General features: G+C 40.4%; 1 protein-coding gene and 1 pseudogene across 1 annotated transcript; both read right to left on the reverse strand.

The window, feature by feature from the left end:
• LOC109822319 lies at nucleotides 8,025-11,325 on the reverse strand (annotated as a pseudogene).
• LOC109851195 lies at nucleotides 13,929-15,356 on the reverse strand. The gene has a single exon (XM_020421230.1). It carries the CDS (start codon nucleotides 15,352-15,354, stop codon nucleotides 14,281-14,283), a length of 1,074 nt encoding a protein of 357 aa, XP_020276819.1. The 5' UTR covers nucleotides 15,355-15,356; the 3' UTR covers nucleotides 13,929-14,280.

Below are 15,363 nucleotides of genomic sequence, written 5' to 3' on the forward strand. Positions count from 1 at the left end.
GACACCCTAAGGTGTCTCGGGTGCCGNGATTTGGTTGGTGTCGGCTCAGTTTTGGAAAAACGACATCTCGGGATGTCTCTGTCAACGTGAGGGGGTCCACCACCCAATTAAATGAAGCAATCACGTGTGTGAACGCATTCACGAACAAAGTTTCATTACGTGGGGGCCATAATGTTGAGAAAATCCGCATGAGGAGATCTTCGCGTGAGATTTGCAGGCCCACGAACCGAATCCTATAAATACTCTTCCTAGGGTTTTGTGCAGTTTTGTGCAGGAGGCGGTGAAAAGTGCAATTCTGGGGGCTGATTTGGACGCGGAAGCAGAGGGGAGAAAAAGAAGCCGGTTTGGATTTTGATGGGGATGAGATCGATTTGGTGAGTTGATACCGATATTTGGAGAGTGTTTGCACTCTCATTTGGGTTCTCGACTTGTTATGGATTGAGTCCGTTGTCGTGAATTATTTCACTTCGTACTGGACACAACAAGTGAGACATTTGATTTGGTTGGTGTCGGCTCAGTTTTGGAAAAACTTCACCGAGGTGGAGAATTATCAACGTGAGGGGGTCCACCACCCAATTAAATGAAGCAATCACGTGTGTGAACGCGTTCACGAACAAAGTTTCATTACGTGGGGGCCATAATGTTGAGAAAATCCGCATGAGGAGATCTTCGCGTGAGATTTGCAGGCCCACGAACCGAACCCTATAAATACTCTTCCTAGGGTTTTGTGCAGTTTTGTGCAGGAGGCGGTGAAAAGTGCAATTCTGGGGGCTGATTTGGACGCGGAAGCAGAGGGGAGAAAAAGAAGCCGGTTGTTTTTCTTTGGCAGCGTGCAAGACAAGGCGCAGGCAGAGAGGAAAAGTATTTCGGCAGCTGTGCAAAGGCAGGTTTCTTGGGCTGCGTGCAACAAGAAAAACAGAGGTTCTTTTGGCTCCTTTTGAGAGAGATAATTGTGTGAGGGATTTGAGAGTTTGTGTGAGGGTTTAGTTTGAGAGATTGTAAACCCTATTTGTATTCTTTTTCCCTCTATTAGTAGACCCCCCTCCTTGCCCCGTGGACGTAGGCAGTTTGCCGAACCACGTAAAATTGGTTTGTTTGTGTTTATGGCCATTGTAATAGTTTTTAGGATCCCTCGACGCGCAGTCCTAGAGCTGACGAGAGGAAGAGCAAATATCCCACGATATTAGGCTTCAGATTCTTGTTCCCTTTGAGAAACAAGAATTCTTATCGATCTTTCTCTCTTATTGTGCACCAGAAACTCTGCCGAAATTTCCGCTGTGCACAACAGTCTCACGCTGCGCTCACACTTTCCTTCAGTCTTAGAGAAGAGAAGTTTACAATCATACCTTACTCTTGCTCTATGTCCGCCCAAACTAAACATGGCAGCTTTCAAGAGAACAGAACCAAGAAAACATGCATTTTCACCTATGATATCAATTTTCTTCATCCTCTATGACAGACTCCCACCCTCATCACAGTAAGGGATGGAAAGCTTTTGCTCCACGTAGGCGATAGTGACGGCCAAAGATTGGAGCATTATGATGTTGGACGTGGATTTTACACAACCGTGGCCAACATTGCAAGTGACTTATTTGCTTACCCCAAGGAAAAGTGTCCTACGGACGACCGATGTGCTTTCATGTTTCCTGTTGTTTAACCGCGTTGAGAGCCTAGTGCCCTTCGAAATAGACAATTCAATCGTATGTCTTCATGAGTCCATATAATATTACTATAGCTTGGCAAAACCTGTGCTTTGTGTTCGCGGGAAAAATCGTATCTTTCTTCATTGTTGATTCCATTGTCATCTTAAATAACAGCTTTTTGAGTTACAAAGATCCGGTCTTTTTATAAGATCCGGTTACAATAAAAATCAAAGAAAATAAAAAAAAGATTACAACTTTCTCTTTGTTTGTCGAACAAATCGCGAGCTCCTGTTTTGCGGTCGCTCGCTTTGTGGGTTCTTTGCCTGCGCCGGGGTTTATCCGTGGACCACCGCGAGATCTAGATCCGATCGGATCTACGCAGTACGACGGGTATTATTTCGCCAAGGAAATAATAGCCGAGGGTACTATTTCGCCAAGGAAATAGTAGCCTTTAATTCTCGGGATCAAAGACCAAGCTTTGATCCGGAGTACGCCTGCGTAGATCTGAGATCCGGTCCTCTCGAACTCTTGCCTTATTTGGCGTTGATGATCGCCGAGCACCAGATCTGGATGAACAAGTCCTCGAAGTTCTAAAGCTTGAATCTTTTTTAGATCCGAGTCTTCAATCCAGCAGGGCTTCGCCTCCAAAAATTCCAACCCTTGAACAAATGAACCACCTCTCCTATTTATAGGCTCTCTTCACTGTGCCCGGGCACAGATCTGGCCGGCCACCTAGAGGTGGCTCGGTTTTGGCCGAGTCCCCTAGGTGTTGGGTTTTCCGTCGTTTTCCGTTTTCGGTTCTGTCCGTGATCCGGTTTTGTGGTTGATTTATCCGGGCTTGAATCGTTGACCTGATTTGGCAGTAAATCCGCTTCTTGATTTGGCAGTAAATTCACTTCTGAGTTCGAGTCCGAAACTGATCTTGATTCGATCGTGATTCGTCCGAGTCTGCCCTTGGTTGGATGACTCTTCGAACCCTTGGCTTGATTCCGCACGCGGGTGGATTTATTCCGTTGTTTGCTTGCGGTTCATTAGCTTCGTAGCCTCGTTAATCCGCTTCGTCGCGTATCGCTTGGCTTCGGCGTTGTAGACTATCAATCGTGTCTGCATACGTCGCCCGATGGTCGGTTCGTCGAATCGGCGTTGTCGAGCTGTGTTAAGGGACCTATAGGCAGTTTTATACGCCTACACTTTGAAAGTTGAAACCCCTGTGAATGCATGATGGAGTTTTACTGGCCGAGATCCTGACAGTCTACAAGTCTATTTTCCAGGTATATTCTTAACAACATTAGAAATCCCACCTCTAAGGCCATCTCACATAGGGATCCCTCCAAATTTGGAGAGTGAATCCTCTCCAATCAATCTCTAAATTTTACTCTCCAAATTTAGATAGTGAAGCTAAAATTTGGAGAGACTCTATAAATTACTATTCAACTTTTATTATTTACAATTTTACCACTTTTAACTATTTAATTTCTTGAAAACTACCACTTTGCCATCATTCTTAGTAATTTAAATTAGATATTTAATTTTAAATAAATATAGTTAAAAAATTATCAATCTAATATTTTAAATCATTATATATTTGGAAATGTCTCGTTAAGATCTTTAAAATGAAACTAAGATTAATTTATTTTAATATCATTTTAAAGCTCTCGCCGACACCTTTCTAATGTTATAATTTTTTTTCAAATAAATTATTAAAAATAAAATTATTAATGTATACTATATTCAACATTATTAATTTATATGATTTTTTTAACAAAAATAAAAATAAAAAAAATATTTAGGGAGTGGGTTGGAGCAACTCTCCAAATTTCACTCTCCAAATTGGAATATTCAGAATATTCCAATTTGGAGAGTGAAATTTGGAGAGTAGGGTTGGAGATGCTCTAAAAGGAGGCCTAACTCTGTAACTCATCCATCCTAATCCTGTATCTCTATATATTATATTTCCTCTTGCAAGTATCTATCTCTCTATCAATAAATAAATAAAATAAAATAAAAAGAAAGAAAAAAAAAGGCAAATGGCAAGTATTCGTCTCTAGCTACAAAAGAATTACCTCCTCCTGGAACTATAGAAATCAGCAAGAAGGTGAAAAGAGCACTAAAAGTTGAGTGATCTCCTTGCAGATGATTTGAATGATCCTTCTGTTAGATATAGGTGACCTGTAGACAATAATTGTTTATTCTAACAGGACATATATGAATATAACATCATTATTCAAAATGATAGTATGCTATTTTGATCAGTATTTATCTGATATTTTTATTAAATACAGATAAAGTCCTTAGAATGATACTAGACTATCAAAATTTCGATAGTGATCGTAATGATGAAGAGATCTGATTAGTCGCTAACGTATATTCTAAAATGTTCCTAGTCGATGAAGTGTTGAGATAAGACATCATCATTTTGGCAAGACTTGTGTATACTATATTTATCCTTTTGAAGAACGATGATCCATCTCTTAGATCATTGATGTGGAGACATCAAGATACAGTATATAGGTGACTCATTAGTGAATGAGTAGACTGAACGACTTACCGGCATTTAGTTGGTAATATATTTAATTGTCAAATGGAAGTTTTCAACTGATATAGTACAAAGTAGGTTTTTGACCTGAGGCATGAGTGCAATATAAGATATTTCAGTATAGGTATACTTAGACTTTTACCTAATCATAATTCTCATTGAGTTGTGCATAACGGTTCTTGTTGGGTACATCCTGAGACATAAGTAGATATTGAGATGCCAAGATGGGATTCGTCTATCCCAGTATAGGGGTTGATATCATAAGATTGTTTGATATAACTATAGTCTGGAAATCCTTAGCCGAGGTATAGAAGATAAACTGAGTGTTAGTTTGATCTTATAGGTTATGAATTTAATATCAACAAACACTAATCAAGCTATTAGGGTTTGACAGTTTACCATTCCTTAGACTTGATAGTCTGACATGGTTTGACGAAGAGACCGAACTGTACGGTATTATCATTGAGTGATCCTGATAAAATTGGATAAGCATTTTGCAGACCTTTATCACAACTTATACCTGGGTAGTCTTCATGTGTAGCTAGCACATCTGTTATACTTGTGGATATAATCCACTACCGAGTCTTAAATTGGGCCATAGAGTCACACCAAACGTGTACTTAAATCATATGAAATATAATTTATAGAGAAATGCGTATGGTTGATACACATATATGATTTTACGGACACACATAAATGATTATATATATCGGTAAAATCAGAACGCTATGTGCTTAAGAAATAATTTCTAGAATTTTCCCATAAAGTTGACTTTGGTCAACTGGTTGACTTTTTAGTCATATGATGACTTGTTAGTTAAAGATTAGAAAAATACTAAATATCATATTTGTGAAATATCGTATTAGTAATAATGATGTGGTTTTTTCATTTATGAAATACACATTTTATTATACCATGATTAATGAGTCATGAGGTGAGTCATTAAGTGGTATGGTTTGGGAACATGATTTTAAGCACATGGTTTTAATTTTTCATGACGTGTTGCATGACTCATGAGATGAGTCATTGCATGACTCGTGAATTGAATCATTACTTTTGATGACTCATGGCATGACTCATGAGATGAGTCATGACATATCTTACTCTATAAATATGAGCTCTTTCTCTTATGGAAAGGTGAACGAACGAATGAGTTTTCCATAAGAGAATAAAAGAGAGCTCTACCTCTTACTAAACTCTAACAATCTTTGAGTAAGAGGAAGTAATAGGATTTTAAGAACCCCGGGGTGGATATCTTGCCTTGTGTCTCAAGAAGCCTCCAAATTTTCACGTTCACTTGAAGCTTTGGAGATCCACTACAAGGAGGTTTACTACAACAAGGAGAACGAGCTAGGGGTTGTTCGATCTACCATCGAATCACGCTACGAAAGTAAGCTTTCGAAAATCTTGGATGCTCTATTTGTTATAGGGATCATGTTAGATTCAACTAGGATGGTCCTGGTATGAATTTCATACTCTCTACATGTGTAGTATTCTTGTACATAAAATCTTCCGTTGAGTATTTTGCATGTAATTAGCAGGGTTTTCCTTCACCTTCTTCTTAGTTCCTCTATGTAATTGTTTCTTTTTCTTCTTCTTTTTTACCGGACGTCTTTTTCCAGGTTATGCGGAAAAATTGAGATAAATATGAAATCGGCTTAGTGTGAAACTCAATTGATTCTTATTATTGGTTTCAGTTGAGATTGAACTTTCTTTTTATAAGATTGTTAAATTGCAAAGGGGATATGCTCTTATGGTGACATCCAGAAATATTCTGTCAAGTTGGAACATTTGATAATTATTCTGACACATGAAATTTAACGCTTAGTTGTATGCATTTTTATGTGATAAATTAGGCTGTGCGTGATATAATTTGTGAGGATTGTCACCTTGTATATTTCTCGCCCAAGAGAATAATTAGGCGCAAAAAAGACCAGGAAGATTCCCACGAGACCTTTCGCAATAAACATGCAGGATCAATCAATTATATGTGTCGTTACTTTGTAGATATTTCTGCGTTTATTATAGCTCAGATGTGTCGGCTTGCGAAGGTTGCATTCAGCAATTGTGCTTGGAGGCTCTTCAGAGTTCAGAGTTGCCATGATTCTGTTGGGGTTTTGATAATCTAAATCACTAGTTACGATGTGGGACTGAGTGGATCCTAAGAAACGGGGAAAAGAAATTGAAGAGAGGGGGAGAGAGAGAGAGGGGGAGAGAGAGAGAGAGAGAGAGAGAGAGAGAGAGAGAAAGAAGAGAGGGGGAGAGAGAGAGAGGGGGAGAGAGAGAGAGAGAGAGAGAGAGAGAGAGAGAGAATCGTTGCTGCAAGAAATTTAATCTCTTATTTATTCTTTCTTGAAAGAGAAGTATAGGTTTACATATATATGGAGAGTTCAGGGAAGGTATGAGTTTACATTGACAGTTAAACGTTAAGGAGGCGAATTAATGCAGCCTCGTAGCACAAAAGCAAAGTGAATTATGGCTTCTGCCTTCTGCATACGTAAAGTTCTGTGCTTTACATGTGATCTATAAATTCAGAGTTTGAACGTAAGCTTTTTCACTAGTGTTATTGTTTTAAATATCTCCGACATGGCCCGATATATCCTTTTATAGGCTTGCCGCGAAAAGAAATATCCTTTACCGCTTTTTCGTATTTTTGTGCGATATATCCCCAACTTGGCTAATATATCAGCCGATGTGTTGGCCCATATGTCTTTTGACATGGTTTGTCGCAAGCCTATATGCCACTTTTGGCAATTTTGGGGGGACATATCATGCTTTTCCCAATCTACCAAGGGACATTTCAGCCTAAAAAATATCACCCGAAATGTGGCAATGTTAATATTTGCTTGAAAATGTTGCTACGTATATTATTTACATTTTGTATGCTTAGATTTTATAAGGTATATTTAGATTCCATTTTAAAATATTATATTACACATGCACATCATCTGACATAGCACTCTGATATTTATCACATATTCCAGATAATTTCCTGATATCCGTAATCCTATATGAATTTTGACCATCCGTTATTTCCCTGATTTCATTGATACACGATATTTAAAACCTTGACTAGTGTATGACATGAATTATTTTTAAAAAGCAAACTCAGATTGAACTAAGCCTGTGAACTGCATACATGCACTATCAACAACAACAAAAGATTTTCAAACACATACAAGAGTTTCTTTCTTTCTTTTCCCCCCTCAATCTACATGCTTCCCATTAACAAAGCTGAGTGGAAAAAACACAGAAGCAAAAAAACATCAAACTCTGCTTTAAACATGAGAAACAACTCAAAATCGCTGCTGAACTCAAAAATGAGGACATGTAATACGAGTTTTTAAATTTCACATAACTGTCAATAAGACCTCAGAAGCAAACAATTAAAAGGGATTCATATTTGAAGCGCAAGCGTAGGATACTATTAATAAGTTGCAGGATATGTTTGGCACTGAACAAGAAAAGCTCAAATTTTCAATATATGGTACTCAAATATGCTTGCCACGCCCACGGTCGATAGCAATTATAATTCAATTATAAAAAAAAGGATCAGATTTTCAACATATGGCACTTAAATAAGTTTCCGAGGGGAAATAACATAAATTCTAATAACATCTTTAACAATTTCCTAGTTTAGGCTCTGCAGCAATTAATTCCAGAGGTTAAAATGAAATAGTATTTAGTATGTGTTTCATGGATATTAGGTAGTACATATTCATGGATCTCATGATGTAAAAGGTTACTTGATAAAACAAAAAATACTAATGGTGATAATATTAAAATGTGTAATTATTTTAGCTGTAAAATATGAATAAGAGGAAAAATAACTATAGAACAAATTGTGGGGAAACAAAAATCAGAATTGTGATATTAGTTGGCTCAATTGTCGAATGAAATTACAATGACTTCAACTAACTGTAGTCTATGAGATACAGCACTTAGTAAAACTTGCCTTTTGAACATATGCCACAGTGATAAAAAATAAAAAGGCAAGCAGCTTCTGCAAGCTATGGTGAAATAAGTAGATAAACTTGGCATACTTGATTACCATATGAGATCCTAATGGAGCACCCACCGAGACGAGAAATGTTGAGGTAGAAGTTAGAACTCCACCTCTTGGGTCATTGAACTTGTACAGATGATGAGGTCGCTGACTTGCCGGCCACAATTCTTCGATTTTTCCTCCCAATATTCTGATGGAAAAGAAAAAGAAGATGAAGAAGAAGAATGATGACACAATCAGTTAATAGTCTAATGAATTACCTATTACAATTATTTAAAAGACAATATAAGAAGAGTGCAACCCAGTAATGATCGTTTAGCATATGAGACAAAAGTGTCAAGAATTAGATTACGCACTGCAGCATGAGTTTCAGATTGCGACATCTTTAGAATTTAGGCACCCAAATAAGGTTACCATCCATTGAGTCGGTTTGGGAGCCAAAGATTGCTGCAATAACCCTCACAATGAAGAATAGACATAGAAATTCTTTTTGCTAAGGGTGATTTGCCAAAATCTATTAATTTCCCCGTTATCTTTTAACAGAGGGTTCTGCAAGGAAGCATGGGTTTCATTTTGCTGTTATTCTATATAGTTTTGATACTTTGAGGTGTCATAAGTCTTTTGAAAGAAAAAAAAGAAGAAATATGTCTTTATGTAATAGCTATCGTGGGTNTTTTATGTTTCAAATTTATGTAAACTTTTGATCCTGCAGCTTGGAACTACACTTTTCAATTAGGGTGTAGTTCCTTATATTGTAACAACCGTTTTGAGGAATGGAAGTCGAGACTAAGGTCTACTGTGTGGGACCTCATCCTTTTCTCTTAAAAAGGAAAAATAAAGGGAGACCGTTACCTATGACAAACTCTCACATCCACCTTCTTCATGCCCTTCCAATAGACACATAAGAGATGAGATATACGACACACACATGAGTCAATTTGGACGGTAGTCAAATGACATGAACTAGAGAAACAATAAGGTGAACACCGATTTAACAAGCTGAACTTTCAGCTCTATGATAATGCATAGTGTTCCCAAGAGACAAGACTTTGTTCGACAGATAAAACAAAGGAGCTAAATCGATCCTACAAAGGCTCATCGATTTGATCGAGAGACCAAAGAAGGCGAATAGAAGCTGCCTTAACTAACAACTGAAAGCAGTGGCTGCTACGGCTCCATTACCTGGATAGGAGTACGTAGATCATCAACTGTGACATCTATATAGCATAGACTAACAAGATCAATAGGCTTCCCCCACCCACCCCAAACAAAAACAGTCGCTAGGCCAAGGAGGTTACTGAATCTTTGAACAAACCTTATATGAGCTGCCTAGTCAAATAACTTGAAAACAACGTCAAGGATGGAAAGACAAGAAGATATAGGATCACCTTCACAAAGGCCACAACAATATTTAATGTGGCTAATGGGTACGTCATTAACAAAAACTGGAAATGAAGGACCAGGGTACGGATCCTATTAGAACTACCCCTATAGGAGTGGGATAGTTTGCATTATAAACAAAGTTACTGAAATTCCCGAGCTAACCCTCTAAAACCATATGAATGGTATAGATCAACCCATTTTACAGAGGTGTTCTGATAGGGTCTCTACACAAAGACCAGCTTACAAGGCCACGCCCTTCTAAAATCCAAAATTGTAAGATATAATAAAGTTGAAGATGTGTGATACAGATATGTTCTCTTACACACAAGTAATACAGTCAAGCATCAATCTGTCTTTGGTGAATGTAATTTGTGCCTGCTCTACAGGACAAAGAAGCTTTCCTTTTAAGGCCACAACAGAGTACTTTAACCTGAGATCACACAATTCAAGGACTAGCCCCATTTTATCTTCTCCATGTTTTATTAGTATACCAACCAAAACCTATCCCCGACACTATCGAGGAAAAATAACCTTCACGATCTGCGTTCGAGGATGCATAAACAGTTTCTACCAGTTAAGCAACTTCCAGAAAACTTTAACATTCCCCGGCTTCAGTCATGCCATTTCCACCTAACTGTGACAAGATGTAATCATATTTCGGCCGTATAATAGAATCCGTTTAAAACAAAAAGATGCACCGTCCGCTATCGTATCAAATCGAACAATGCACCAAGACCTAATGATCAAATTCCCCTTGGAATTAATACTGTTCAAGATCAAATGCACCATGACCTAATGATCCATGTCGGATCATGATTAAGCATAATGTAGTCATCATAAATCTCATAATGTAGTCATCATAAATCCATCATAATGCTACTTCAACAAGATCTAATCTTTTCCAATATTGTTCCGGCTACTACGTGGCAGAGTATATACCAAACCAAACAATGTCCCATCAAGCACCAGCTCAAATCAAGCAATTCACCAAAATCCAGCAAAAATATTCACCTCAGAACCCCGCGCCGTCGTCGTATCGACGTCGAGCATCCTCATCGACATCTTAGCGATCTCTGACACAGCAGCCTCCCTGACCTCCGCATCCTCATACCGCCAGCTCTCATAACGCCGCCTCGAACGCCACTCCTCCCAAACCTCGGCAGCCGGATCCTCCGACTCTGGCTACTGTAAACCTCCCATTTCCTCCTCACCACCTCCTCTCTCTCCTCCACCTCCTACAACCCAAAAAAGGAAAAAAAAAAAAAAAAAGAGCAAAGCGTAAACTACTGCAAAAGGAAACATTAATAAAAATAAAAAGAAACGGTTAATGATTAGAATTGTACGAGGATGTCGAGATCGGCGTGGGATTGCTGGGAGCGGAGGAGGAGGTCGTCGGAGGAGAGATCGCCGGAGGAGCGGAGGGAGACGGTGCCGGTGAGCATGGACCAGAACGCGAGGAGGGCGATGGCGGCGAGTGCCCAGAACTTGTAGCGGCCTTTTCCGAAAAGGGACGGCGACGATGTTTCGGGTTTCGTAGCGGTGGCCGCTGGGGCAGTTGATAATGTTGGTAGCAGATCGGACTCTTTCATTTGAAGCTGCTGCTCGCTCACTCTTCTCGGCGCAGGAGGAAGCGAGGAGGATCCACGGATTGATTAAATTATTGGGTTTGATGGAAAACGGGCCCAGATGTCATTAAATTGCGGGCACATGGCATGTACATATGGACGCAGATGCACACTGTGCCGGTGTTTGAATAACGGAATCAATAAAAATCAGTAAAGTAATATTAAGGGTTTTAATTTTCGATATTTAGTCCCGACTTGCATTTTTTGATATTAGTCTTCCGAATCATGATAATTACCATTATGTCCCCAAATTCTCTAAATATTTTCAAATAAGTCCCAAATTTTGAAGAGTGTGACAAAATAAAACCTGATGTGTTCATTATAGGCTAAGGGGCGGAAGATACGTGGGAAACTAGTGGTTCAGACTCAACCAAGATAAGGCGCGCACAAACACCCACTTTCAATCCACGCCCATTCACATTCCCAGAGCTCAACCAACCAAACAATGGCGTCAATGACCACAATGCTGCTAACACCGCGCGCCACCCTCAGGCTGAGCCCTCACCCTCAGCCCTCAACCTTCACAAGAGCCAAACCTCACGTGACATCCTCCTCAATCACGTGCAAAGCCTCCAAAGACACCAACGAAACCGCCGCCATCCACCACCACCACAGAGATAGCGGCTGCAGTGCAGCGGCCTAATATCAACCCCATTCATCGCAATACTCCCTCTACGCTCTTTACAAAAACCAGCGGGCTGCGGCCTCCCGCCGGCCGCGGGGGCTCCCTCGTGGCCGCCGAGGGGGTGAGGTTACCTGGTCAGGTCGCCGGAATTGTGGCGCGGTCGCTGTACACAAAGCGTGAAGACGGGCTCTGGGCGTACCTAATGCGCCTTATGGGCTTCTTAGGGGCTGATCGGCTGGGTCTCGTACTTGAACTGTGCTTGCCATTGTGGTTGTTTTCGCAGGTTGGGTTCGAAGTTTGTGGAATGAGGGGTATATACCCGCACCCACTTCCTGCCCTGATCAATGTTTTGGCTGAAAACCGTTCTCTTTTTATTCTGTGATGACTTTGTTTTGTGTGATCTTGTCTAGTTTTGTATATTTTAATTAGTTAGTCCCGAGAAATAGATTCAGACAGTTTCGTATTGTATTACTACTAGATGGTTGCTATTTCATTTTCCATTTTTAAGCAATTAATTTGAGTTTTTAATGGTATGTATACAGTTATACGTGTTTTATTCTGTAAAGCACGATTCCGTAAGTGTAATTATTTAATGAAAATTCTTGCATAACAATATCTATCGGTGTACCAATAATTAATCACACATGATATCATTAAATGAACCAGCTTGAGAGATTCTATATCTAAGTACCCTACGAAATGTCCTTGGGGTTCAATTTGTAAGTAAACTGATACATTAAATCTATGCTGCATGCATATTAGCTCCCAAGAAACTACCTTTAAACTGATACCTAAATTGTGTATAAGAACTGCCAGTCCAATGTCTCCCACCTTCAGATCCTAAACAAGAAGAAAGTAGAGAAGGACAGAACAGATCACAGAGCGAGCCGCGACCATGGTTCCGACTCAAGTACAAGATGCTAGGAGTTACAATCTGTCCAAAGAACTGATCAGGCATCACAGCTTCGAATCATGCTCATATCTTCCTGGACGCCGAATTTCCTGGTTTTATACACCTGCCTCCTAGCTAGCGGTGCTGAAAAGACATCTACGGGGCTATGAAATATAATGTTGACACCCTGAAGATTATCCAATTGAGGTTCACTCTATTGGATGGCAAGAATTTTTGCTCTTGGAAATTCAATGTCAGCGATTTTCAATCTTTGCCAAGATAAGTTCTCAGAAGCATCCATTGAGCTTTTGAAAAGAAGGTTGATGCAGACATTCTCTCGAGACTGCTTCAAGAGAATCTGATAAAAGGAATTCAAGAGGACAAAATGGATAAGCTTTCACCAGCTATATGACCTTGCACACGTAATCAAACTACTCGATGAGGATAAGCCTCTGCCAGCCACACTGCCTGATTTTCTTAAGAACGTGAGGGAGTTGTTCGAGGCCATGGTATATGATGTTAAATACACTGCGAGAGAATGCAATGCATGTTTTTTGGAGGTAGGCCTTGTGAGCCTTTCGAGGATTCTCAAAATCAATTGGACAGGGAACTTGCACCAAGCCGGTCATGACAGCATTTTGATCGCGATCGTATTCGTGGAGATGAAAAAGCTCGATAATTTCATGACAGCAAAACATGCAGGGTTGTTTGTGTGGTGTTGAAAAACATGCACGACAGGATCTGGAGACTACTGCTTCTTTAATGCCGTAGCCTGTAATCCCACTACTGGCTCCTGCTCGTTTACGCTATTGTCTGTTTATTCATCAGGCATAGTATCTGACTTCCTCTCTCTCTATTTTTAAATTTTTTTCTTCCAGTTCAGTGTACATGATGTAATTTACTTTCTATCTCTTGTTAGTTTTTACCAAACATATAGGTGTGTGAATTCTGAGGTTCTCTTGTGACATGCTATACTTATATTTGTTAAAAGAGAACAGAGTTTGAGGTTAGAAAGAGATTGACTTGACTCTTGAGTCATCGGCTTATATCACCCCCAAACTAACATTTCAATCATGGCTTATAAGCAATGTAGTATCTGCAACACCATCACATATGTCAAATAATATTTACTGGACTTGATAACCGCAAGTTCAGGAAGAGCTGGTGCAGAACTTAAAAGGCACAAGGACCAGTTTGGGGATTATAGAAACAGAGAAGGAAAGAAAAAACTACAGCTCAATGATTACATCAACGAATGCAGAAAAAGGAAACGAAATTGAAGTATTGCACATGAACAATCAGTTTTGTACACGATAAAAGCCCACTAATCCAAGAAACTATACAAATCTCTCGAATTGAATCTTGAAAAAGTTGCTTCTTCTCAAATGTTACATACACGAAGCCAGGCAGCTCCTGATTAAAGCTTCTACGTCAGAGAATGAGAAAAAGAAAACCGAACTCAGTCTTGCATAAGAAACAACCACGAATCAAGAACTTGATCAATCATCTCTCAAGCTCGTAACTAACCAAGATCAAGAAACATGAGCGTACGCATCGTCAATGACTCTTATCAACCCTCCTCATCCTCGACTGACACTTTCATCCTTTTCCTTATCGATCTCTTTCTCATCGCCTCCTGCAACTCTCTGTCCTCTTCAACATGGATTTGTGCTGACGTCAAAAGGGAGCATACGTAGGGAACCGTATCGAACAGTGGCCGAGGAATCACGTCCCATGCCAAAGCACTCAATCTTGCAAGGTTAAGCTCCCAAAGTGTAATTCGACCATCCCCCGTCAAGAAAGGCACATCTTTCTCGAACCTGAGAATATTTGGGCTCGGCTGATCGATGCACATTAAAGCTCCACACCCCTCGCCATCTTCACCCACATCCAAGAACCCATCATGCCTCCTCCAAGAATTTGATCCCCCGCAGCCTTTTTTCTCAAGAACGTAGAGCCTGACCTTGCCTTCACCTACAGAAACAATACCAATGTCGCCGTTGCTTACCGTCCCTAACTGCATTTCAGCCGGAGGACGGAGATCTTGGGGCAGATTGATTCGCTGACTTGAACAGTTGGCAGTGCTGAATCTGATGATCTCGCCGGGCATACTGGTGAGCCAGAAGGCCATACCGAGATCATTTGAAACGCCAGAGTCTCCCCTGATGTGAGCTGGTGAGATATCTAGGGGGTCCTTCGTAGAGTTCCATCCCTCCGTTCCTGAGGAGTACTGCTCGAACGTGTACTTGCTGTCTCCCTCGTGGATTGCACAGATGACGTAGCACGCAGGGGGTCTCCCCCGTTCTTGGTCTTCTTGGTCTTGGACGGAGAGAACCACGGGAGGGTAGTGAGCATGGGATCTCGGTGGGCTTGGGATGCGTCTGTAGCTGGTTGATTTATCGTGGACGAAGGGGTTGAAGACGTGGTAGGAATTGGATTCTGGCTCGTAACAGAGGAGGAGACCTTTGGAGGAGGAGCAGATTATGAAGGGCTCAGGAATGGAGAAGAAGCAGGGCTCGGGGAGATGAGGATGAGGATCCGTGGTGAAGGCTCTGAAGATGTATCGGCTGCAGGCATTGAGCAGATTATCGCGGAAGTCTCTGAAGAAGATGCCGGCGGTGGGAGATGCATCGGCTGCAGGCATTGAGGTCTC

Source organism: Asparagus officinalis, chromosome 8, assembly GCF_001876935.1.
Source record: "Asparagus officinalis chromosome 8, Aspof.V1, whole genome shotgun sequence".
In the NCBI taxonomy this organism is placed as follows: Eukaryota; Viridiplantae; Streptophyta; class Magnoliopsida; order Asparagales; family Asparagaceae; genus Asparagus; species Asparagus officinalis.